This window comes from Lonchura striata, chromosome 6, assembly GCF_046129695.1.
Source record: "Lonchura striata isolate bLonStr1 chromosome 6, bLonStr1.mat, whole genome shotgun sequence".
NCBI classification, from domain to species: Eukaryota; Metazoa; Chordata; class Aves; order Passeriformes; family Estrildidae; genus Lonchura; species Lonchura striata.
The window spans coordinates 57540343-57567164 of NC_134608.1; the positions used below are offsets into that span (position 1 = coordinate 57540343).

The 26822-nt window shown below is 39.7% G+C and overlaps 1 protein-coding gene across 3 annotated transcripts in view; it reads right to left on the reverse strand.

Moving 5' to 3' along the window:
- Positions 1-21483, reverse strand: part of GALNT18 (polypeptide N-acetylgalactosaminyltransferase 18) — a 213247-nt gene extending 191764 nt beyond the window's left edge. The window contains exons 1-2 of one of the 3 annotated variants that reach the window (XM_021544857.3): positions 21264-21483; positions 20861-21120 (exon numbers count right to left, since the gene is read on the reverse strand). In XM_021544857.3, coding sequence (XP_021400532.1) covers positions 20861-21089 — 229 coding nt within the window. In that variant the 5' untranslated portion in view covers positions 21090-21120; positions 21264-21483. The remainder of the gene's footprint in view (positions 1-20860; positions 21121-21263) is intronic. The other 2 variants (XM_021544858.3, XM_021544855.3) reach the window with 2 other exon arrangements.
- Between the last annotated feature and the right edge of the window lie 5339 nt (positions 21484-26822).

Here is a 26822-nt window from a genome sequence, read left to right on the forward strand (position 1 = left end):
CTGAAGCACTGCTATAAATTGGTTTTTAGTACTCATAATGGCTTGTCACTCAAAATTCCCAAATGGCAGCAGAAATAATTTCCTGAATTTGTATATATAAATTAATTTCTTCAGTCTGCACAGAAATACCTTGTTTGCTCACTAGCCTCCTGCCTTATCTATTGTTTCTGACAGAGAATCTGACTGAGATTCAGCATTGCTACAACTGTACACAATACATTCTAAGTATACTGTTTTAATTAAATGAGCCTGAGTAGCCCAAGTAAAAGGCTCAGTACAATGAAGATTTAACTACCAGGGAAACAGGGGATTATTGCAGATGCAACCAGACCCAGGAGCCAGTATGTCAATGCATTTATGTATGTATTCACAAATACAACAGACAATGATATTCATGTTGAAATACTCTGATAAACATCTTGGAAGTGCATTTATTTTAACAGCATATTTTAATATAGTTGACACAGCCTACCTAAAAGGACCACAGCACCTCACAAGAAGAACTAATGTCTGAAATGAAACACAACAAAATACTGGTTTAGCAGAGAAGACAGGCTTTTTTGCTTGCTAAAAGACATTGCTTAAAACTGGCCAACCTCACTCACATAATTAACTCTATTGATTTCAAGAGATTTAGACTGAGAAACCTTTAAAGTGGGGCTGATCTCATTTGACTGTAATACTTCCAGGGTGGATATCTGCATGTGGATGAGTCAGCTCAAGCTCCTTTTACAGCAGGGATGTGCATGTGGGTTATTAAGCTTCAGTCCCTCTACAGTTTGTGGAGAGAAGCAGGTGCTTCCATGGAGAAATGAAAATAAATGCTCTGGACTGGGTTGATTAGAGCCTCTTCCTTTACAGGGAGCCTGGACACAAACTTTCCATCAGCTAAATCCCCCTCCCATTCTCTATAATGGTCACAATATAGAAAGGAAGTGAAAACCAGACTGCTGCTCAAGATTTAAGGCAAAACAATTAAAGTGCAGAGTCCTTTTTCATTATGAACAAAGGCATCTCTGAGTAAGAAAACTGAAAAAAAGAGAGCTCACACTAGACCTATGAACATCTTTATTGAAAATTTGCACTTTGTGCATGCTCCCGCTCTTTATCATTCTGCAGAAGACTGTTGCTAATTCAGAAGAGTTCCTGTAAAGCACTGATTTAAAATAAACAATCTAAAAGTTATCATGCAAAATAGTTACCCAAGTGAAACAAAATATTCAAATGTCAGTGAGGCACAAAGTCACCCAAACTGCCAATCAAAATGACATCAGAATTAATTTGAAACAGGTAAGTTTATGAATACACTTCCTTTAAAAATTAAGCTCTTGGTTCTTCTTTTCTCTTTGAAACCAATAAATGATTCTTTATAATTTCTGTGACTTTTCTTTATCTTCCATGCTTTCATGCAAAATCAAACCAGTTAGGATAGCGTTCAGCAGACTTGCACAAGGAATTAGCAAAAGACCCAAGTATATTTAATTGCCACAGGAGTATTATTACAAAACATGGCTCTGAGACTGAAAACTGTCTCAAAGAAACCTCCAGGGAGAAATGTAAGAGACTACAGAGGAGACCCTCAGCACCACTGACACCTCCTTGTCCTCCCTCTTTCACGCCATAAGATGCAGAAATTGAGATAATTACTCAGTTTAATTGCTGGATGACCTTAATTCACCATTTGCCTGCAACAGCAAATCCTTGTGAGCCTCATGCACAAATAAGAAAGGGGGAAATGTGAAATGCATCCCATGCCCACACCACTGCCCCGTGCTCTGCTCCCCAGCCACAAAAAACAACCCTGCCCCACGCGCTCCAGGCAGAAGTTCAGTTCAGAAGTGAACTCCAGACTAAGCATGGCTTTACAAAGAAATCCTGCCCTCCACCAAGTCAAAGAGAGCAGACTCTTGGCCAAGTTTGTGCACTTGTTGTGAATTTATTTTTTTTTTTCCCTCAAGTTGTGATCAATGGAAAAACCTCAGGCAAAATTCTAAAAGTTATCACAGTAAAACTACTGAATCAGTAAATGTACTAGGAAGAATCCAGCTTCTAGTGTATGTTTTTCTCTGTTTTGTTGTACAAATACATTTGTGTGGGGGGGTTTGTTTCCCCCTTCTTTCTCTCAGCTGCACAAGTTGTAGAAGATATAGAAAAGCTGCACTGAAATTCTCTCTCGAGATGGTTGTTTCACAAAAATGTTTTTCAAAGTTTACCTTGGACTTTTTTGCAAGGGGATAAATGCATTTTTCCCAAGGTGAATAACTAACATTTGCCCTCTCCATCTTAACTGGCAGACAGGGATAAGCTGAACTCATCAATTTGACTGCCATAATAAATATTAATGTTCTGCACACACATTTTCTTATTCTTGTATGACTGAGAAAAACAAAACAAAACAAACAAACCACCAAAACAGCTCCAAAAACTTGTAAGAAGGAAATACTACATGTTCATAACAATCTGGAATATACAGAATAAACCACTTGGGCTTTTCTGTACTTGTAAAAACTCAACAGTAAATGCTCCAGGCATATTTTCAAAAATTGGTCAAGGAACAGGCTGCAGATTGGTCTGGAAAAACAACAGGGTCAGGGTGGAATTAATTTATATCAAAATGCATAGTGAAGCAGATTATCCCAGTGTCACTCATGCTGACTGTGGCTTTACAGACCAAACCAGTAGGATTGCAGGAGTCATTAGGATAAAGGAAAAAAATAAAGTACTATGCAATTCAGAAAATATAATACTTTGTCTGGAAAACTTCCAGCTCCAAGACAAGGAAAACAAAATAATTAAGTAACTTTTAGAAGGCAATTGGGAGGCTAATATAAAGCAGCATATATTCTCAAAATCAGAAAAAATTAAAACGTGCAAATCTTGGATGCTTCCATTCTGAAGAGTCATTATGGGAATATCTATTTGTTGAAGAGGAAATGGATGCACAAAATGTGCATTTCCATGAATTAAACTCCTGTCTCGGTAAACCCTCTTTATTAAAATCACTGAGCACCTAAAACTCAGTGAAACTTAGGGTTAGGCAACTTGCCTTGGAATCCTTTTTCTGACCTGTACAGAGGGACTTCTGGAGTAAACCTGCAGAACAAAGAGCTGCCCCCCTGACTTTGTACCTTAAGGCATGCAATCAACCAGCTGAAGAACCAGTAGCTCGAAATGTTCCATTAGAAGGGAAGTGCTCACAGCACTGAGGCCATTTGCATGAGCTTTATGAAATTAAGATATTAACAGAGTAAATGGCAACTCAGCTCTTCTATAGGTTGAAATTCAGCCCTGAGTAAACACCAGCTTAGTCAGGCAAAGGCACAAGGACCAGGGTTTCAAGGCTTTCAGAGGCAGGGGGAGGAAGGGAACAGGTTTTGCTTTTAAACAAAGATTCCTGGAGAGAGATGTATTAATAATTAAACAGAGCTTCTGGGTTGAAAAACCAATCAATAACATACATTAATATCAGGTATTCCTTTAAAAATTGGCAAATGTGGGGTTTCAGAGGTTTTGTATTCACATACAAGAGTTTCTATTGATATCCCTCATATCTGCCATTACTCTATCAAATTAATGCTAAATTTAAGAATTTCTAAACTGTAGTTCCTTGCAGTGTTGCATTAAAAGCTTGTAATAATTCACAAAATATTCCTAGTTACCTAGCAGAATTATCTTTATTGTTCTTCTACAGAAAGATTTATGTGACTACATCAGCTTGAGGGTTGTGGTTTGGTTTTGTTGTTTGAGAAGGTTTTGTAATCTATCTGTAAAGAATTTCATGAAAGTGAAATTTTAAAAGAAAAACAATTGGCTTCTGTCAATAAACTGCTAGGCAGTACTTACTAAGGCATGAATTAAAATGGGTTTTACTGTGAAAGTATCAGTTCACCAAAATGGACATGTACAGCACTATTACAGTTCTTAATGGTTTTGTTGCCTCTACAGTAAATTTTCATACTTCATTTGGGGAAGTTCTCCTAACAAGGAATAAAACATTTGCTACAGCACTAAATTACTGCTAAGCACTAAATTACGTTACAGAAAACCACAGAAAATATACACTTTACAAAGCAACCATGCTGTAATCGTCAAATACGATTTTTTTAAAGTTTCAGCCATTGTCAAGGCACTCCATAACTCTACAAAAGCCTGCTAACTGAAATTTTGCCAAGGTAATATAAAGTACAGAGCTGACAGCACCAAACTATCAGAATTTCCCTTGCTAGGTCAAACTGCACATTTTTTTTTTATTTTTTTTCTTCCTGAACTGGATATGGTAGCCCTGCAAATGTGCCTGCCCTGCCACCCTGAAATAGCACACAATTTCAAAAAGGGGGGTTGAATCTACATCTGCACCATAAAAATCTGTTCCCAAAAAGAAACTCAGTGCCTTCCCTGCACATCTTTATCTCTTCTTTACAAATGTAGAAGTATAAGGTAGCATTCCCTGTGCAGCACAAAGCAAGAAAAGGAATTGCATCCAAACTAGTGACAGAAACAAACATCACAAGGCCTTCAGTCCCAATGTGTACAAAATTGTCACAAGGTCAGCTGGCATTTTACCAAAGCAGCTAGCATATAAATTGAACTTAGACAAGAGGAGATATGTATGTCCTCTGACAAAGAAGATTCCCAATAAAAACAGCAAAATAATTTCCATAAAATAATTATGGAAGAAAAAGAATGCACTTATTAAAAATATAACAACATTTATCTTCCTGCTGCAAACATTTTTTTTGCCATTCTGTTTATTGCAAAGGCCCCCAAACAGTGTTAAGTTTCTGTGCTTTGTTTCAGAAAAATATTCATACACAGGCTGATTATGATATATCCTAAAACCAATTTGCCATCTAAATATAATGACTGATTGAATTTGACAAGCCTCCTTCAAGAACAGTAAACACTTAAGCTTTTTTTTTTTTGTTTTTTAGGAATATTAATCAGCTCAGCAAGTTCAATGTGTCACCTGTGCCAGAATGGAAGAAAAATCATCTCCAACTCCTGGTAGAACAACCAACCACCAGCAATACACAAAGGAGGCAGGACCCTTCACTGAAAGAATTATTCTGGATCCCACCTTAATACAGAGTGAAGACAGTGCTCACCACACTGAGAATATCTTATGTCTTGGAAATCTGCCTTGAGTTTAAGAATAATTAGAAAACACAGATGTCAGGGCATAGTTGACCAAAATTCTTAACTGCAGCTTGGCCATCAGCAGATCTTACTGACATTCTTACCTCCTGCTGCTCAGTGGCAAAGAACTTAACTGATTACTTGTTTTCAAGTTCAGGTTCCTCTAGAATGGCAAATGATTATGTAAAAATCAACTGGCTAACTGAAGTGGTGAAGTCAGTGCAAAACCACCACCCCTCTGCTGTAAAATGCTAGTTTCTTACAGGAGGATATCACACATGCTGAGCAAACAGGAAAAATCTTCAGATACTGACAGAAATGATCCTCCTTAAACACTGAAAACTTTATCTGTCCCATTGGGATGTTTTGACATTATCAAGCTTGTAATAAATAAGCCCAAAATGTGTCAAAAGCTCAGCCCTTCCCACTGACTGAGGCTCCTAAACTCTGCAAGTGCACACGTGCAACCTGGCAATTTTCCATCTAGTTTTTACTTATTTTTACATTCTCTGATCCTTGCAAATGGGATATTTGGCTCCTGAAATGAAGACTGGAGTGGTGAAGACCCATCTTCATGTTTCAGTGTCCTAATTCCCAGAGATGCTGAATTCCAGCAGCCACTCTATTTTGACTCGCAGCCTCTGAAAGTCAATGAAGTCCATGAAGCTGAGCAAATGGACTGTCAGCTCAGACAACCTTCTGCACAATATCTAGAAACAGCAAAGTTCACTTTCTGTCTCATTTACTAATACTGCTGCTGTGAAAAATGCATATTTTATGATTGGCTTTTCCCAAATGTTACAATGAATATTATATGTGTAATGTTAGAAAGTTATGCTGTATTAATTCTCTTTAAGTAGTGTCTTAAATACAGTTTTAGGTTACAACTTAATGTTAAAATAGAAATTCTGCAATATAAGATTTGTTACAGGCTCAAGCAGGAAGATAATGAAGAAACTTCACACAGAGATGTCAGCAAAGGGGGCCCATAAAAAGTTACAGCCTCCTTATCAGGAAAGACAAACATTCTTCCACCTTCTCTCTGTCTTTTTGGAACCACCAAGGTTAAGGAGAAGAAGTTGACAAAAACCAGAAAAGTTCTTAATTTGCAAGCAATTTATGCATCATATATGAGATATATGAATATGCAACAGGCTGTTGCTTTTAAGGTTATTCCTTTGTTCACAAGGGATGCTTTTCGTGACTCAGTGTCCAAGAGCATCCGGACATCCGTAATTCTTTGCTTTTTATTGTCTTGTAATTGTCCTAACTCTAAATTATATTACTCTAATTGTATTATTATTTTTATTAAACTTTAAAAAATTTTAAAAACCAAGTGATTGGCATTTCTCACAGCTGCTAATTTTGCTGTGGCCCAGTTTCTCATCCATCTGCAATCTGAATTCAGTTTAGATGATGGAAAAGGAAACATGCCACAGTACAGACCAGGATCTGGCAGTCATCTTAGGAGAATGAATAGTCTCATTTCTGCTCAGAAATTCTTTCCAAAAGCTTAGGAAGGACCTACGACATGATTTAAATAAATCAGATCACTAAGAACAGGAGCAGATGATGCCAGTTTTCCTTTGGACTTAGTTCTGGGGTTAATGCAAGCACTTTTGAAAATTTTGCAATGTTCAGGAAATTGCTGGGAGCAAGTGAGTGTTCTTTCCCATGCACATTGTCTGACAGTGAATATTAATAAATGCAGCTTTTCATCTGGCACAAGAGAGTACCTACAGTGTCTCCCTCTATTAGCTGGAGGAGCAAACAGGACATAGTTATTTCCAAGATTTTTAACCTCTGATGATTTGACTGCTAGGTTCCAAAGCTACTAGAAAGGTAGACAGTTTGCTTTCTTAATAATTCAGATTCCGAAATAAAAAACAGAAAGCTTATGAGATAACCCAGTAGGTATCTGATTCCTCCTTTTAATGCCAACATTACTGGTAATACTTTTAAGCAATTACATAATAACTAAAATGCATTGTGTGAATTCCTCAGAATTTCTATTAGCTGGTGTTTTACCTCCAGTTCCCTGCGGGAAAATTCTGAGGTATGCCTCAAGCAATTTCATTTTTTTTCTTGGAAAGGTAATACACACTAAAAGAGATTAAGCACTGGAGGCTTCAAAGTAACTTACAGGAAAAAAAAATTCAAAACATATCTAAGAGACCTATAGAAATGGGACTTACAAGTTTTTCAAAAACATTTTACTGAAATTCTGCTCCTCTGACAGCTGTGTGCTTTGTCATCATTTCTAATTTTAAGGTTTTCACTCACACTAATGATTTGACTGCACTTTTTGTGTCAGGTAAAAGGCAGTGCCTAAGACATGTCACGGCAATCAAGAGCCAATTTAAAATGTATACATCAATAAACAAAGTCATTCAAGAAGTTGCACATACTGAACAACTGGAAATAACTTACATTCAGACCCTGGAGCCCTTCATAAAATTCTGTATGGGGATCCAAGGCTGAGGAACTCAAAGAATGGCATCCTTGAGAAAGCAGAAAGGAAGCATGTTGGCCAACTAGCTGCTTCCACATTTCTGGAAAACAAGTTATAACAAGAACAGAAGGAGACTAACCTTGCCTTCTGTGGCTTTTTAGTCAAGTAGATCAAGTCGCTAGAGAAAAATGAATTTTCTTTGATGAAAACGCTATTTTGCATTATAAGTACTCACTGAAATTTGGCTCTGTACAGACTTTAGCAAAGATCTTTTCAGCAGTCCCTTACTTTTCAAAAATCTCTTTCAAAGAGATGTGCAGCATGGGAGCCCCTGCACATTTGTAACAGACATCCCATGGCCAAACTTGTCTTTTCCTAAATACTTTTATCTGCAAGTTCCACAAGTCCCCCAGCTGAAAACTGCTAACCTGTTACAACACAGGTGCACAAGTTTTAAATATTCAGGGTAATGATGGGGGGGCAGGAAATGACTCCTAGAAAACAGAAGATATTAATTAAGTTAGTTAACAGGACAAAAAAAAAAAAAATAAAGGAGAAAACCAGTAAAGGGGAAAAGGTTTTCATTCTGCCACGTGGCATTGCTGCAGTGGTTTAAACTGTTTAAATTTTCCACCAAATTCTAATTGCTTGACTGCAAACACCTTTGTATCCCTAGTTAATCCCATTTCAGTTCACGTTTTGGGTTTGGAGCTGCAAAGGCAAGCTAAAACAAAAACTTTGTGAGACATGAGATGACTTGAAAACACATCCTGCTCGGTGCTGGAAAAAGGGAATGTGGCTAAAACACCATGATCAGGTCTCAAGTATCAATACAATAGTTAACTGTAGGGAAAATTATTTTTGTCCACTTAAGGGGGTGCAAGTCTTCCCCTTAAAATACTGGAACTGAAAGATGGGAAATGTAAATGTGTAAATTCCTTCAGGCTGGGCTTTCTACACCCAGTGTTATACCTGTTGTCTTAGGTGACTTTATAAAATTGATTTATTTTTTTTAATCTAAAAGACAAATCTACCCATTCTGATGAATGAAATAAACGGGACTTCTTGAGTTTATTTTAACAACAGTGAAAAGGGTACCTTGTTTTGAATTGGCCCTTCTAGGTAAATTGCTTGAACAAATCCTTCTCGTTGCATGATAATTGAATGAGCATGGGGAATTCTGACAGTTACAGGTGTCAAGATGTTGGGAGAAAATAACATCTGTTCCCATCAAATAGCAGAAGAGCAAATTCAAAGTCACTCTTAATAAATGTGTAGCATAAACATTGAACAGAGAGCAAAACAGATACATTTAAAATATTTTTAAAGTAAAATTACTATTTTTTTTTCCTTAGCTGAATGTAGCAAAGCTAAACTGCTACATCCTACATTGTTGTTTTATCATTTTTTTTCCTGTCATGCCTCTCACTGTCACAAGCTGCCCTTGTGGCTAAACCCCTCCCAATCTCTGCATCATGTTCACAGTAAAAGCAGCCAGACAGTGCCATGGCACTCACTGACACACAAGAACAGCCTGGCTGCCAGCTCAGCATCACTCTTAAAAAACAGACAGGCACCAGAGAACACATTGGTTAATATTTGCCATTGCCTGGATTTTGACATGGTATTTATGTCAATCCCATCATAATTACATTCTCTTTTATGCTGGTGAATCCTTTGGTTTTTCTTTCCCATCTTCATGCTTTGCTTTTCATCCTGCTCTGCACAGACCATTCTGCTCCCTCCCAGCCCCACAGAGCCTCTGGGAACCACTGCAGCATGGCCAGGACTGCAATTTATGTGAGTGCAACAGAGGCAAAACATCAGAGCAAGGATTTTGAGTGCAATCACACTAAGAACTCAATCCAGGGGGTCTCTGCTACATTATTTCTGTGGGAAGAATGCAGTCTAAGAAATAATATCTATTTATATATATATATATATATATATATATACATATATATTTATATATTTTATATATTTTTTAAAGGTAAGGAAAAAAATCATGACAGAACAGTAATTCCCAGGACTTCCTTGTTTCCACTTTTGAATAAAAACCTTGTATATTTTTTTTATTAACAGAAAGGGTGTAAATGCACAGTGCCTTCAGAGATGACTTTACTACTTAAAATTGGTCTAAGTTGGACAGTTAGAAATGATAATCCAATTGCTGGAGAAGCAAACACCCAGAATTATCTAGAATTATCTTCCAGTGAATCTGTGCCAGCGCAAAGAGCAGACTGAATAATTCCTTCTCTCTGTTCCTTCTTTCCCTAAGACAGATAAATATTTTTTTTTCAAGGAAGTTACATGGCATTCTTGCCTGGCAAAGCCAGGTTAAATGCACAAGGTTTTTGTCTTAACCTGCCAAGAAACATTCCCTGTGGCTGACCCAACACTTCAAACACTCTGAGAGTTCTTGTTCCTGTAAGAATTCTGAACTTCAGGACAGCCACTCATGGCCCAAAAGCTGTTCACACAAGGATCTTTGGAAAAAAACAGTAATCAGAAAATCACTGGTGAGTAGAACTCAGCGTAATAAAAAAAAAAAAAAAAAAAAAAAAAAAAAAAAAAAAAAATCACTCTCCATCACCACCTCACTATTTTAGCAAAACTTGGGGATTTCTCTGTAACCTGCACCTAACCCATGGAGTTGGTCCCTGCACTTAGGGTATTTATTTCCCTGCTGACAGGCACACACTGGTGCATTGGCTGAATGGCTGCTTATCCATCAATTCCTAGAAAAGGGATACAGGTGGTGAACACACAGCCACGTGGGACAGTGTCTGTAATGACATTTTTGCACCACATCTCCTTGTACCTCTCTGCTTTTTCGCCAGACAACCTCTCTCTCCCCATAGTGTGAAGACAATACTGGTTTTTCACTAGGTATTGCAACCTTTTGCCAGACTATAACAGAAGCTTTTGTTTTCCTCTTCATCTCAGAACACAAATAGAAACAGTCTTTGAAATATATTTAAACTAAACTTTATTTTTTAAATGTTAATTTTCTGGAATGTTGCCAGTTCACTTTTAGCAGATTGTTTGCTATTTAATGTCTCCAGGCAGGCAGAAAGGCTTTAATCAATAGAACCAAAAGAAATGTTGAGAAATTACAAGCAATTTTACAAAATCAAAGGCATTTCCTACATATTGTCAAGGAGACAAAAATATATTGACAAGTTGTTACTGCAAGGAGCTGAGGAATGTTCCCCATATTACAACACTGAATTTTCTTTTACGTGTTTTCATGTCTCCAGGTTTTCTCATAATAAGGAATTTTACCCTGTCATAAATTTAGAAATTCTCCAAGAGCAGGTTAATTAAGGAGAGAAAAAAAAAAAAAAACAAAAAAAAAACAGGATCCAGAGCTTTATCTCTGTTTATGTCTTTGAACAAGAAATCAGAGGTGTGGCTCCCCAGTCCCTCTGGGGTCCAGCATCCCACCTGCATCTGCAGGCACCCAGGAAAGAGAAAATGGGCAGGGATCAGCTGTTACTGCAGAGAGCACTGACAGCTATCTGAAAAGCTGATTCCAGCACTCTTCAGGCAACACTTCCAGGCTGTAGGAGTCTCCTCCTGCTACGGCCACACTGAGATATTTTGCACACACGCTCCCACTAATGGTGCTCTAATCAAGCTTTGGTGCTTGCATTCCATTCACAAACTCTTCCATGGTGAAGCCCCTTCCTACCTTCCAGACATATGGATCCTGAGCTCAACCATATTTTTAGAGAGAGATATCACAGAGAAAATATTTTAGATATTTAATATTTCCGTATTCATTTGCAAGCAACATTTTGTCTCAGTATTTAAATGTGAGTAACAGAAGCAGCACTGTGAAGGTGCTTTAAACAAATTTTGTGTCTTTTTATATAAGAAAGACATAAGCTGTGCTGAAAACTCATGTGTGTTGATTGAATTGTACTTACAGGAACTATAACAATGAACCAATGAGATTTCAATATTTCTATACAAAAAGCATTCCTGTTACAATGGGAGCAAGTGGGAATGACATGTATCCAAACATAAGTCTTCTGTTGTCCTTTTGTTACAGCTTTTTCTGGTCCTGCTGCTTTCAGTGCCTAAATTCACATTGTGTACAAGTTTACGCATCCCTTTGAAACTTGTGTTTGGGTTTTTCTATTACTGCTTTGTTTGGTTTATGTCTAACAGTTTTACATTCATTTTAAACTTGTACAGCTTTACAGCCACATGAAAACATTAGCTAAACAGAAGCTTGAAATACCTCATTTTGTTACAGCTAAGTTTAATGATGTCACAATCCTTTATGGCTGACATCATGTTGTAAAGTCAGAGTTTTAACTCTGAAAAAGCAGGATCAAAACAACAACGCACAATTATAACATTGGAGGCCAATAGCATCACAATTTTGATTCCAGACCCAGTATTTTGCTTATGATAGTCCGGCTGTATGCAAAAAAAGTATTTCTTATTTCATTAAAGGTGCTACACATGTTTTATAAGATCCATATGAACTAAAGCAAATAGATTTAAGTCTTCAATTTTTGAAGATTTCGGGTTAATTAACAAGCAAATGTTTGTAGCAATCTACTAGATGGTATATTGGCTTTGAGAGTAGCAGGAAAGCAAAAGACTTTCAGAAGAGAATCAAAAATTGTGGGTTCCACTCCATGGAAACTCACCAGCACTAGCTGCACCAGTTTCAATAAAACCAGTGGAGAAAACAGAATTTCTATGCAATAACTGCAATTTCATATCAACTAAAAAAGGATAAAATAGTCAGGTATTCTTGTGCAGCCTGTAGCTTTTGCTGTACTTTTCTCCTCCTTGACCCTCCTTGTCCTCCAAACTGTTAAATGTGAACACATCTTCTAATCAGAAATTCCACAGAAATTACAGCATACTACTCCCACACCCTTCACTTGAACAACTTAAAATATTCCTGTTAGCACAAGTAGAAGAGGGAAAGGCTGGCATAATATGATCATTCCATATACAGCTGGTAAAACTACAAATACCTCAGAGAAAGACAAATACGCAGAACAAAGTTATTTTAAAAATGATTCTCTGCACAGTTCTGCAAGCCCTTTTTATTCTGTGCACAGAGAAATCCCAGAAGACATTTTCTCCAACCATAATTTCAATGCAATGATAATCCTGTAATGGATGAGTACAGACTCACTGAGTCTGCAGTGCTTGAAAAGTTTATCTGTCAAGTTTTACTTTTACCTCCGGCATGCCGAATCTTCTTGCAAAGCCCCTGGCAAGTCATGACTTGACAGAAAAAGAAAAGCTTCAAAGCAATTTGAATCCACCATGAAAGTAGGGACAGGTAATTCTCTGCATTAGTTGGATGAATCATGAAAGAGATCTTTACCTAGATTCACATTACATATGAGCAAGTAACACAGTCTAAAAATCTGTATTATCTCCCTAAAATGAAGACTGGAATAATCATTTATCTATGAAGAAAAAAACCCACAGAAATACTATCTTTTTCTTATGCTCTTCAGAAAGCTGCTTATAGAAATCCTATTTTCTCAGAGATCACCTGTGACAGCTTTAATAAAAAGAAAATTCAAACATTCGCATTTAAAATATGGGGCTTGATTTAGGAGGTAGGAAATGTCAAAACCAAAACTGCAACAGGATTTCTACACCCCTACTGATATTACTAACACAAGGTCACTGAGCTCCTGAATTTTCAGCATGCAAGCAGAGATTTAGGCAGTTGTGTGGTATTTAAAATGGGTTAAATAAAATCTTCTTAATGCTTAAAATCTGCTTTAAATGGGTTAATTAAAATGTTGCCAAAGCTATCTCATCTCATACTTCAGGATTCATGTCAGCCTCAAATTTGTGCCCCTGGAAAACAGATGTGGCTACTGCAGCACACCTCAACATCTGGCAACTGCAGGACTCACACACCCCCTGGGCTCTTCCTGGGGGGAAAAAGGACCTTGTATCTGATTTTTCTGAGCAGCTCCAGCAGTCAAATCTGCCATCAACATCTGTAAAAGTGGGGCCACAGCAATTCTCTCTATCCCCCTCCTGTGCCCTGCTCCTGCAGACCTCATCCATACGGATGAAGGCTCCATGTCAGGGCTTCCACTACACATTCATATGGCACTGATCACAGGGCAGCTGGGACTCCTGCCAGCTGCCACAGCATTGTTGTCATAGAAATAAGGCATTTTTAAAATCTCATGTGTTTAAAACACAACTGAAGTAGTGAATATAGCAAGAATCCCTCAGAGACTTGAGAAGACACATTGACATTTTAAAGACAGAGTACTTCAAGGTAGCAGCTTGGACCTTCCACCTTCATGTTCTAAAACAGAAATCAGAATATTCTCATTTGTTAATTTTCAAAGCCAAGCAAAGGAGACGCTGGAGAACTGTAATAACAACCATCCATTTCAGCTCCTAAACATCTCTGCATTTCCCTCAGAAAACTGAGGATAGCATGTTAAAAACAGAACCTTAAGTACAAAACACCAATTGAGCAGAGAAAAAAATGTGTAGAAAACAGAAACAAATGTTGTTTCACAGAGCATACATCTGCATTGCACAACTGTAGAATAGATTTAGGTATATATAACAACACCATGAAGTCAAAGCATTAAGCTTCATGTACCTGAGAATTTCAGTGTCTATGCAGAGTATCTGTTCACACTAATCCAGCAGCTGGTTAGTGAGCTCTTTATCAAGTTCCTAAAAGGAAGGAGCCCAGAAGTTTCTAAAGAGGCTATAGAGCTAGCACTGCAAGGCCAGGGGCAGCACAGAAAGATACTTCTGGAGATAATTAAATGGAAAATAATATAGCAGATGAATAAAAAGGGATTTGCCTCAGAGGAATGAAGTTAGTTTTCACAATATGAAGTTAGTTGTCACTTCTGCAGTAGTCTGAAATTAAGCTTCATTAATTTTGTTAATTGTGGACCAGTACATCACCTCACTGCTCTGGACTCAGGGATAATCCCAAGACACCACAGAGCCCAGTCTCCAATCTCCATGCCAAGTGTGGCTGACAGCATAAGCTTATGGCTGCATGTAATGAGGACAGCCATTAACCAGTTACAGAGGATTCATGTCCCACTGTGACACTTTCCAAATTCCATAATGTATAATCAAGTTCCTGGGCTGTTCCAAAGACAAAAAAAGGATCCTCCATCACCCTCAGGAGGCAGCTAAGCCATCTTCACAACTGCTACTGCTGCCTCAAGATTTGACCCCAATATTTGCTTTTTAAAATCACCATAGATCTTCTTTACACATCATGTCTCTAACATTCAGATAGGTAACATCAGCTTATCCCACACTTTCACAGTGTAACATTGATGACAAGACCTTCCTGTTGAAGGCAGAATTAAAGTAAACTGCTTCTGTGTCTTGTCACAGGCAGGAGAGCAATGTTAGGTGGAGACAGGCAAAAAATGCCTTATGTGATGTCATGAGAGAGTGAGACTCCAGCACCAAGCTGACCTCCCACATGACACACAATTCCCAACAGCTGTGTGTAGGTCTTGCTTTATGCTTCTTTTAATAGAGAAACATTTGTATTTACCTCTATTCTGGCCATACAATTAGTTCTGAAGTGGGCATAAGAAGCTGGCAGGAAAGAGCTCAGCTGGAAGCCCTGCCCTGCTACAGGCTGCCTGTGCCAACCTGGGCAACACAGCCCAAAGTGACACCAGAGTGGCACAAAGGAAGCACTGAGTGCAGAGCCTGAAGCACAACACCTCTCCATCCCTGCTCAGCCCAACATCCTCTGCTCAAACGCTGCACCAAAAACCCTCCTCCTTCCACAAAAGCCTGTGCCACTATGCAGAGATAACAAATGTCAACAAAAATTCTCTTTTTCAGAGAAAAAGGCCAACTTTTCTAGCTGAGCAATAAGGGAATTTGTGGAGGGCATGGAAGTCACAGCTCTGCTCCTGATTAATTGTTTCAGCCTTCTGTTGAAGACTTCTTTCAGGTGAACTACAGAAATTGTCATGATTGAAGGAAACAGAATCCAGGTGAATTCCCTTCCCAACTACAAAGCTATCATTCACTCTCACTCTGTGGCCAAATAAAACTTTCCTTGTTTCTGTCAAAAGAAACAATCTCAAATCTGCCATGCCATTCCCATTGTATAAACCTGAAGAAACAGAGCAATCTAGATGACAGTCAGGAAAATGGAAAATAAGTTTTAAAAAAGAAACCTCGTTCTGAAGAAAACAGAATCATTCAATATCTAGCAATGAAATTCAGTTACCTTAATAAGCACTCCTCAGTTTTTCCCACTGCATCCTAACCCCACTGACATAAATCTTCAGTGGAAGAACTGGCAAGAATATAACTAGAAGGGAGCTAAAGATATTCAAAGCACAAAAAAGTTAATTTTGATAATAGTAATAATATACTATTAAGGTGTAGACAACAGAATCAACAACATTAAGACTCCATTAAATTGTCCTTGAAATACCTACACCTCCAGTGCTGCTTGAAAATTTACAGCAAATTAAGTCTTCCAGTTGAAATAACTCTATTAAGGTTTCTTTTGTGCACTCATCCCTAAGCATGGAAGAACATGAAAGTTAAATCCCAATTAATCTGCACTGACATGCAGCCATCTAGAATGACTTGAGAAGTCACAGTCTAAAGAGAAAAAATAAAGGGATTAATCCTGTCTCTCTTACATATGCCAGTAGTTGCTCCCATTGCAATTAGCTGCACTGGGACAGCAGATTTCTGTGTTTACACAGACACAAGGAACACAGAGCCCTCTGCAGTGGAGTAAGAGCTGAGGATTCCCAGGGCTGCTGTCTGGTGCTCATTTGTTTCCCAGTAGAATAAATATGCTGCAATGAGTGATCAACATGCCTAATTGCTTTTGAGCTTGAGGGAGATAAGCTGAGGGGATTTAGCCATTTATTATTCACAAAAGGAAAGTACCCCAGGAGTAAGAGACATGGTGGAGTGGCCATTTGAATCCTGGTGAGCTGACTTTATGGAGCCCAGCTAGAGTTAGTCAGGCTGCAAAAGACAGAAGCCATTCTTCTTTGCGCTTGAGATCAAGAAATAAAGGGTAGATAAGAAACAAGACATTTAGTTACTCAAATCTTTCCCAGGCTAAAATTAAGACTGTGGGTTGACCTAGTTCCCAAGCTCAAAATATGCAGTTTCTGAGAGCAAATCATTTTACCCTAAAACCTGACACAGGGACTGAGTGAATCCCACACTGGAAACCTCTCCCTCACCCAGCTGACCACAGACAGTGATCAGATATCCAACCATGGGATAGCTAATATTAACTCAAGTAAATCCACAAGCAAATCATTCTAAGCAGCAGAATGAAAGATAATGTAAACAGCCCTTTCACAGATTTTCCCAAGTCCACACAGTGCCTGATATTCCACTGACAAGAACAGCTGCAGCAGCTTGCAAGGATGGAGGACCAAAGTCCTACTAAGACACAGACCAAAGTCCTACTAAGACACAGACATCTTAATAACCATCCATCAATCTTAACTAAAATTTCAGCTAGTCCAGAAATCAACTATGTGTTAAACTTCAATTTAGATCTAGCCCATGTCTTAACTCTTTAGTAAATCTGTTTAGGTCCAAGGGGTTGGGAGGAAGAATGGGCGAGGGCAAAGAAGCAAGTTCATGTCACCGACTTTACAGTCTATAATATTTTAAGATAATTCTGCAACAAAATCATCATCTGATTAAAACTAGGGAGTCTGAAAAATACTAAAATGACATTGAGTAATAAGACAGACAGGATAATATGCAGTGCTGTTTTAAGTGATACGAGTTTAATCATAGCTTAGTTTTTCAAGGAAAATTAAGCTATGAACTATGGATGGCCTAAAGCGAGGCTGTAGAAAACAACACATTTCTGCCTTTTGGCTGGTGTTTTTCACTTTGTCACTGATACAAACCAAGCATCAGATTAAGAGCATCCCGCCCACTCCCCTGATCTTCCAAGTGCACATATGATTTAGGGTGAGTTTTTGGTGTCAGAGCCAATGCATGATGCATTATTAAGATAAAAGATATGTTGTGATCGGTCTGAAGCACTCTCATATTGATTTTAATAACCTGAGAGTGTCTGGGGTTTCTTGAGCCACTTTGGTGTTCGTGAACTCAACAGAACACAGTTTTTCTATCCCATTTAACACGTGTTAACCTTAGCCCTCTAAAGTGTACTTTCTCAGCCCTCTTTCTGTACTTTCTACACAGTCCACGTGCCACACACCTCTGTCAAGCATGAAAAGAGCTGCATTTTGCATCAAGACACCCATCTGATCCTTTCCTCAGTTTCTTTCATACACATAAACACATACACACAATTAATCTCAAAAAAAAACACCACCCAAAGGAGGTGGGAACTGAAGGTTTCTCTCAGTGGGCTGCCTGCTAGCATGGAGCATATGCCTCCTACTGAAGATCTGGGCTGGGGTGGGGAAGAGAATCTCCTTGTTTGTGGAGCATTCAGATGTAATGAACACCACCATACCACAGAAAATCCTGCAAAGTCACTTGAGCAAAACAATCTTGTGAGCTGTGTCTGAGCCAGCAACTCAGGATTCCCAGGTTTCAGCCAGCTCAAGTTTCAGCATGGAGCTTTAGCTCCACGAGCTTCTTCCTGTGGCCTGGGATTTCCCTGTCCATACCATTCTTTCCAAAGCTAAGCACACCAGCTTTGATTCTCTCTGAACCTCTGTTATCTGGAAATCTCTTTTCAGTCTGATACTTTTCTTGCCATGAAAATGTCTTTTTAAAATAAAGACTTTAAAAAGGGGTTTATATGAAGGCACATCTTATTTCTTCTCATTTCCAGGACACTTGATGAAATATTACAAAATTTATATGCAATTTATATGCTAAAGGAATTCCCAGATGGCATCTAATCAAACAGACAGAAAGCAAATTAAAATGAAATATTAGTGTAACCTCATGTGCAAAATGCAGCAGCTAAAGCTCTCTGGCATTTGCAGGATATCCTATGGAATGTAATTCAATTACCTGTGCTAATTTCATACCTGTTCATCATTGCACAACATCTGAGCTATTGAGACCTCTGTCCAACACAAAAAAGAAAAAGTTTAACAGTAAAAAGGAAAAGTTTAACAGTAAACTACAGATAACCCTTATAACCATGTCTAGAACCATTACAGCAGCTGGTTCAATCAATTTCTGGCAACAACTCTCAAACATATAATTCCTTAAAGCTAGCCTTCAGGTTCAAATCAAACCCAGTCAAGCTTGGGATATTTCTTTCAATAACTTCATTGAGCTTTGCACCATGACCCAAAATTCACAGCATCTCACAGTTCCAAACAAAATCTGATTAAAATAACACCCTATTCTGCAGTATCTGCCACAGGAATTCCTGTGAGAACCCCAGTTATAATTATTTGGCAAATAAAAGTACAGAAAATCCAATTTGAGCTAGGATCTGTGATTTTTATTTTATTCATTTATTTATCTTAAAGACTAAGTAGTTTCAATAAGGCATGAGAAGCTTGTAAAGCTTTTATTTTAATGCGCTAATATTTTAGTAGTTATCACCAAACTGTTCACTTAGTTAATTTTGAAAGACCCTCTCCAACTTTAAAAGAAGCATTATTTGAGGAAAAAAAAAATCTGGTTTGGCTTATGGATAGTCACCAAAAAAAAGCTTATGCTCTAATCCATGCTATACTCTCCCCTGATTGAAGTCAACCTTTTCTCTGCTACTCCAAGAACTAGTGAGCAAAGGCACAAATACGGTTAGTTTCTTTGAAAACAAACAAGGCTGTTTGAGTTTCACACCAACCAACCTGAAGGAGTTATGCTCCAGCCTCATAAGGGAAATCAATTTACTTTGTGTATCTCACTCTTAGCCAGAGTCTTTTGGAGAATCCCTGCCTTCATAAATGCTTCCACAGTGCACTCCACTGGCACACAGACATTTCCTAGGAATACATTTCCTTTTAAAAATCCTTTTCAGAAATCAAGAAAATCTTAAGGACCTTATGATAGAACTTAAAACTTGAAGAAGCTGCCATAATCATTCACCAGAGAAGGGGGAAAAAAATTATAAAAATCAGCATTTTGCTCCTTTGAGCAAGATGACAAGACTATCTGAGAAATGAGTGCATATGCCAAATGAATGATGATATGACATATTTAGCAAGATATTAACACAAGTCAAAGCAAAGTAGCTGGGCTTTAATAGCACTACAAAGTTATGTGTATTGACAAGCAGGGAGGCCCAACACAAACTGTGCTACCCACTCTGCTCGCTCCATTTGCTTCATATTCACAGAAAACCAGTTGGTCAAAGCTACTTGGAAGTGAGCAAGATTTTTTTGCACTGGTGATAGGTATCCTTCATCACATGGTCTACCCTTCTTCTTCAGGTTTAGGAAAGACTAGAATTGGGGTTTGAATATTTGGTGGAGGTTATGCAGAAGTAGAGAAAGATGGTTCCTCTAGATTCTGTACAGGTTCTCACTACCCCCAAGCCTCTTTACCATCCACACTTGGCAGGCTGAGAGAGTGCATGGTATGATGCCATGCAGCTGATGAAAGTATAAAGGAAGACACTAAAGATTCCTCATGTAAAATCCCAAACTCAAAGAAAATAATGATATGCTCTCCCAGTGCCTCCCCACTTCAACCCTTCTCCCAGGGCATCCATGAAAAAGCAATCAGATTAAAAGGCATTCCATAAAGAGAGATCGCTCCAGTTATAATCCCAAGAGGCTCCCGGCACTGAGGGAAAACCTTCATCATCCCAAGCAACACAGAGACTAAACACGGATTAGCAGAGTCAGGCTTAAATGGGGAGGAGAACAAGAATTCCACTAGCGGCAAACCATTTTGAAAAAATAACAAATAGAAATATTAAAAAAAAAAAAAAAAAAAAAAAAAAAAAACACAAAAAACCACGAAAACAGCAAGATGGGAAGCGGGTCTTGGCTCCGAGCCCTCCCCACGGACCCCTACTTGGGGAATGCCCAGGCAGGGAGGGAGCCGGGGTTCGCTCCAGCCCCGGGCCGGGCTCCCAGGTGGGGGCGGCTCCCGCAGGGACCCGGCTCCGGGAGGGCTCCTCCGGCGATCCCGCACAGCCCCGGCTCTGCCGAGCTGGCCGTGGCTCCGCCAGTCGCGACAGACACGACAGACACGACAGACACGACAGACACGACAGACACGACAGACACGACAGACACGACAGACACAGCGGGAGGGATGGAGCTGCACACGGAGAGGGGAGAGGAAGGCGAGCAAGCGGGGATGAGGTGGTACCTTGGATGTGCTGCTTGATGACATTTTCCAAATGGTCCAGCCTTTCTATAATCCTTAAAGTGTCCCCTTCCTCTAACTTTTTTTCTGAGATCGGCTCCTGCACTTTCACATAAACACTGGCAATGTAGTTGGTGACCCAGCCCACATACAGCAGGCAGACGATGTTAGTCATTCCACTCAAAATCACGCAAGTGGACACTAAAGTTTTGGTTTTCCTGGTGCACACCATCCTGAGATCCCTCCATATAGCTCCAGAAATCCTGTGATCCAGAAAACAAAAATAAGCCGCAATTAATAGAAATCCTTTCCCCCCATTCCCCGAAGCGGAGACCACTCCGAAATCAGTAAATTTCCATGCAAAAAAGTGATCTAATCCACAGAACGAAAACCACTTGCCGCCTACCTAGAAGGAGAGGTGGGGGCGGGGAGGGCTGATAATTAGAATCCCGGCTCGGAGTACACGAAAAGAGCCGAAAGTTTGCGATGGCAGCGCCGAGAGCCGCCAGCGAGGCGCGCCCGCCGCTTCAGGCGCCGCCCCCCGCCCCGGGCATCACGGGCAGCGCCGCGCCCGAGCCCGGCAAACTTCGCTGCCTCCGCCGCCGCTTCCCATCCCGAGCGGCCGCCGCGGCTCCCAGCGCCGGGAGCAGCCTGCCGGGAGCGGGGCTCGCCGGGACTGACAGCGCCCGGCGCCAATGGCAGCGGCTGCGCGGGATGCGGGGCGGGATGCGGGGCGGGATGCGGGGCGGGGATGCTCCAGGACCCACCTGCTCTCGGAGCGGTGATGGGGGCAGCCCCACGCCTCCCTCGCTGCCTGCCTGCTTCCCTCTCTGCCGTGCCCGAGGCTGGCAGCCAAGGATGTCCAGCCTGGAGAAGCAGAGGGAGCAGCCGGCGGTGCCGGAGCGGCGGTGCCGCCGCTCGCACCCGGAGGCGTCCATTTGCCGGAGGGCTGAAAGCGGAGACGTGCCTCGCCACCGCTGCGATGTGTTTGGCTTCGAGCCTCTTGGCGTGCCCGCTCCCCGCCGAGGTTGGGCTGAGAATACCCAAGAATACCAATACTCGCTCGCATCCGCAGCGGCGAGCCCTCTATCCATCCGTTCTTCGCCTCCCCCACCTCCCTAGGGACGCGCTCTACCCGAGAACGTCCAGAATTAGCTTCAGTATCAGGGGCAGGATCAGCAACTCACAATTTAGTTCAGCATACCCGTGCTGCTTTCCTTTCTTCACCTCACATTTTACATCATTTTTGAAAACACATTAAAAAGGCGGATTCCTCCCAGTATGAAATCTCACGGATTTGAGAGAAGGCGCATGATTAATCTTTTCTGTTCCTATTAAATAGGGACTTCTGTACTATATGAGATCATTTTCTTTTGATAGTCTCAAGTCAGAAATGTAACCAGCATATCCAGCATTAGAAACAATGAGGCACGTGTTAATTAACATTCTAAAATTATCTTAAATACTTACCAAGGAAAGCAAGAATTTCAAATGTTGTAGATTGACTGCACTCTGTAGTCACAGTCATAGGGTTTGCCAGTGTGCAGAAAGCCCAGCTAGGTATCAGGACTTACTATGCTGAAGCATAAACATGTGAGTGTTCAAACCCTTCAACAGCTCCAATGTACATTGCAACATCTTAAGAGAAATAAAAGTAGATTATTTGTCTTGGGTCTACGGGTTGTTATTTTTAAAGACATTGCAAGCAAGACTCAGTATTCAAGAGAGAAGGCAGACAACGGTCCTGCCAAAAGGCAGAATGACTTCTTCCTTTCCATCAGTTGATACTCCATAGAAACAGTAAAATGACGAGTACTCAGACACATACAAACCAGCACCAACAGAAGCTGCAGTCAACTCTGCCAACAAAGCTGAAAAAACAAACTGCCCCCTCAGTCTGCTGAGCCTCTCTGAAAACTAACTGAATTTTTGGCCAGTTTAAAAGTACTTCCCCTGTGGTAACACTAGAAGAGATGAGCCCAATGGAACTCCCTTGGAAATTAGAATATATAACACAAGGTATTTGAATGAGAATACAATATTTCCATTGTAAGGAAAAATATTTTCAATAATACAGGGAAGTTTGCAGGACAAAGCAGTCAATGAAGAAGTTCAAGCTTTGTAAAAGACAAAACACTGACAGAATAGATTAAAACAGTTCCACCCTGTAAATCAGTTAATCCACTTGGTCTGCAATAATTGTTTGTCTACACCATCATTTATTTTCCTACCTTTGTGTAACACTTCAGTGTTACAGCTTTGCTTCTGGTAGCAACTGTGTGCTATGGCTGAAGCCTTTAATAATAGTGTTACCTAGATTTCCTTTAATCTTTGTAAACCCTGCCTGCAGTCACAAACTATGAATTCTTCAGCAATTTAAGCAGAATCCAGGGCTTAGCCTGGGACTTCTCAATTTAAAGCACAACTTACCTGAAATCAGACCAGGTAAGGGATGAGTAACATGCATTAATAAGTCATAATTGTCATGGAAATATATAAAAAACAGAGCACTAACTGCTTTTATAAACAAATAGGAACAATACTTGTTACTAATGACTGTAAGCACATCCATAAGCAATACAAACATTTGGAAAAAGATGGACAATGTGTCTCACAGTCTTAATAGGTTGCTTACAACAGTAGATAACTGATTAACCTACAGTAACTATTAATAGTTCTTTAGCCTTTTGTTCCCATCAGCTCTCTGATCATGTTTAAAATATATTTTCATTTATAACCACATTCTCCTACTGCCAAAGCTGCACTCCTCTCTCCTAACTTGAGCCTTGATTTTACTGAAGCTACTCTTAAAACTGCCTTCATAACAAAACCTCCAGTTGCTTTGATACACACAAAAAAAAGTGCTTGCTTTCATGCCTCTGGTAATAATATTCTAGACAGGTCTCTTTAAAAGTCTTCTTTTATGGGTTTCCATAAAATTGGAGGTACTTAAGTGTGAGCCATTTAGAAATTGGTTGGTTTTGTAGTTTTGATTTATTGTTTAGTATTACAATCCAGATGAGACCCCTTTGCGTGACATATTACATAAATACATAAGCAGTCCACTTTAATAATTGAATGTGAACAAAAACTGGAAAAGGAACAATAGGAGAATAGAAATGCTGCCAGCCTCATATTATAGTCATAGAGAAAATTAGGTGGTAAAACCTTGAAATGTTTATTTTTTGAACATTTAAATTGTAGGGGAACACAAGGTCTATGAAATATTTTCGCTTAAATGAAAATGGTGTTTTCTGCTTCAGGTATTTAAGCTTGAGGCAGTACAATCTACTGTGCAGGTTATTATGGTTTTATCCTTGTCCTGATACTGCTGTGCTATGTCATGGTATGAAAATTATTTCATGTAATTATTTCACATTTCTTAAACCAGGTATGTATTACAGGCTTTAATGTGGATTTCCCCATGGTGCTGTAATGGGGCTCCATTTCAAATGATGCTGAGGAAAAATTAACCTCACAATCTAGTAAATAATGCAAGGTAGGTGGCAGCTGTAAAGTGACCTATAAGTAATCCAGTTAGTATTTCTTAGCATTACAGTGAAATGTTTAAGAACTGTATTTTTACTGCAGCATTTTGATGCGAGTTAAAGCATTTTTATGTGTAAGATTGTGTTTGAAACATCAGAAACAAAAATATTTAACCCATTATATAAGAACAAGTTTCTTACACTTTGTTAGAAATCAGTGCAAAAGCTTAGCTTTTAAATTTTATTTTTATCACATTCTATTCAGATTCTTAGCTGAAATCCTATTAGGTTGTGGAGATATAATCTTCCTTATTATCTAGTCTGAGGAGCTTTTCTTCTATTATTTCTTCCCTCTCACCCATGATTATCACATCTTTTGTTTGGAGAGGTGATAAAAAATTCCAAAGACAGTCACTAAGCAACACAGTATTTTACATTGTGGAGAGAGATGACTAAATAAATTTAGGAAAGTCTAAAAAAAGTCTAAAAAAAATTAAGAAATTACCTCTGAGAAGGTAATTTTTTTGGAAGCTCTGATGTCTGAGCCTGCACACACAAATCAAGACCTGCACATCTCAAGCAGAGATTACCCCTTCTGCAGAGGAGATCTTTCCAACAATTCAAAATATAAAACTGGGGTTTCAGCTCCTCAAAAGAGGAAGCTTTTTCTATTTTGAAGATAAAGGTCAGGTGTTCAGTCCCCAGGGAAGTGATCTGATGATCTTTGCAGTCTATTGTCCCTAGTCATCACTAACACTAATTTTAAACTGATCTTAAACTTCTATTAAAAAAGACATATGCAGGAATTGCAAAGATGCCTTTGCCTTTTCTGGAGCTGGGCTTTGGAGTAAGGGATTTGGTAAGTGGATGTTGTAAGATAATGAATAGGAACTGAATGCAAACCAAAAAGAAAGGAAGAAAAAAGCTGAATGAATGGATGAATGAATGAATGAATGAATGAATGAATGAATGAATGAATGAATGAAAAGTAGGATGGAGGAAGACAAGAGAAAAAAAAAACCTACTTTTCCTTGTTATCATCCTTATTCCTCTGGCATTTTTCTTTGTTTCTCTCTTGCCTTCTTTGGGTCCATATCTGCTCTGTCCCTTTACTATTATTTCCCGTCATCTTTTCCATTCCTCATTAAAAAATCACTACATTTATGCTTACACTAGTTCTGTTACACATTACCTTTTGTAACATTTTTAGCAATCATCAGCTCATTCAGGTCATGCAGGACTCCTCATTTTTCACTGCTTTACTGCTCAGCAAAGCACCAACTACAGCAAAAGTCAGCTCCACATGGCCACTGCAGCCTCTGGAGGAGGAAAGTGAATTAGTTGAGCCCAGAGACATCCCGTGGCATTCTACCATCCATGAATCACAGGAGCACTGAGGTTGGGAAAGACCTTTGAGATCGTCTGTTTCAGCCTTTGACTGAACAGCACCGTGTCAAACAGGCCATAGCACCAAGTGCCATGCCCAGCTCTTTCCTGAACATCTGCAGGAAAAGGGATTCCATCACATCCCTGGGCAGCCTCTTCCACAATCTAATCACCCTTTCTGTGAAGAAATTCCTCCTGATGTCCACCCTGTCACCGGTAGCCTGGGAGGAGAGGCTGATCACCACCTCGCCCCAACCTCCTGTCAGGCAGCTCAGAGAGGGGTCGGGTCTCCCCTGAGCCTCTTTTCTCCAGGCTGAATGCCCCCACCTCCCTCAACTGCTTCTCACAGGGCTTTTACCCTCCAGAACCTTTAATTAATAAACCTTTAATTAAGCTCCATTGCCCTTTGTCACTCTAGGACACGTGAAAGCACAGCGCAAGCCGCTGCTATAGCAAAGGTGAAAAAGAGGAAGTTTATTTTCTGACTCCAGCATTTATACTTTTTCAAAGGTGACAGTGGATTGCAGGGTAAAGGTGCCACCTCTCCAATGACATTGGACAAACTACCAGTACATCAAGTTTCTCTGCCTCTATGAAGGAATGCAAAACAATAGGTTGTTTACAGAAATTGTGTGAGAAAGTTCTCTAACAGAATGTAAACTCAGAAGGTTTTAGAAAATCTTAAGAATCAGGGTAACAGCCCTTCTCTGGACCCCATCAAGCCCCTCAATCTCCTTCCAGAACTGAGGGGCCCAGACCAGGACACAGCAGTGCCCAGTACAAGGGGACAGCTGCTGTCCCCTTGGACTTGTTGAATCTCACACCATTGGCTTCAGCCCATCCCTGCAGCCTGTCCAGACCCCTCTGCAGGCCCTTCCTCCCCCCAGCAGATCAACACTCCTGCCCAACTTAGTGTCATCCATGAATTTGTCTTTCCAAAATGTTTTTCTATCAAAACCATCAAAAATCACTTCATACTGTAATTGATCTCTGCTATGCTGCTGTGTTAGCTGCCTTTATGCACTGGTGTGATTTAGTTTTTTCTGGCAGCATTACACTGCACCCTTTTTTGCCTCAAAACTATCAGTTAA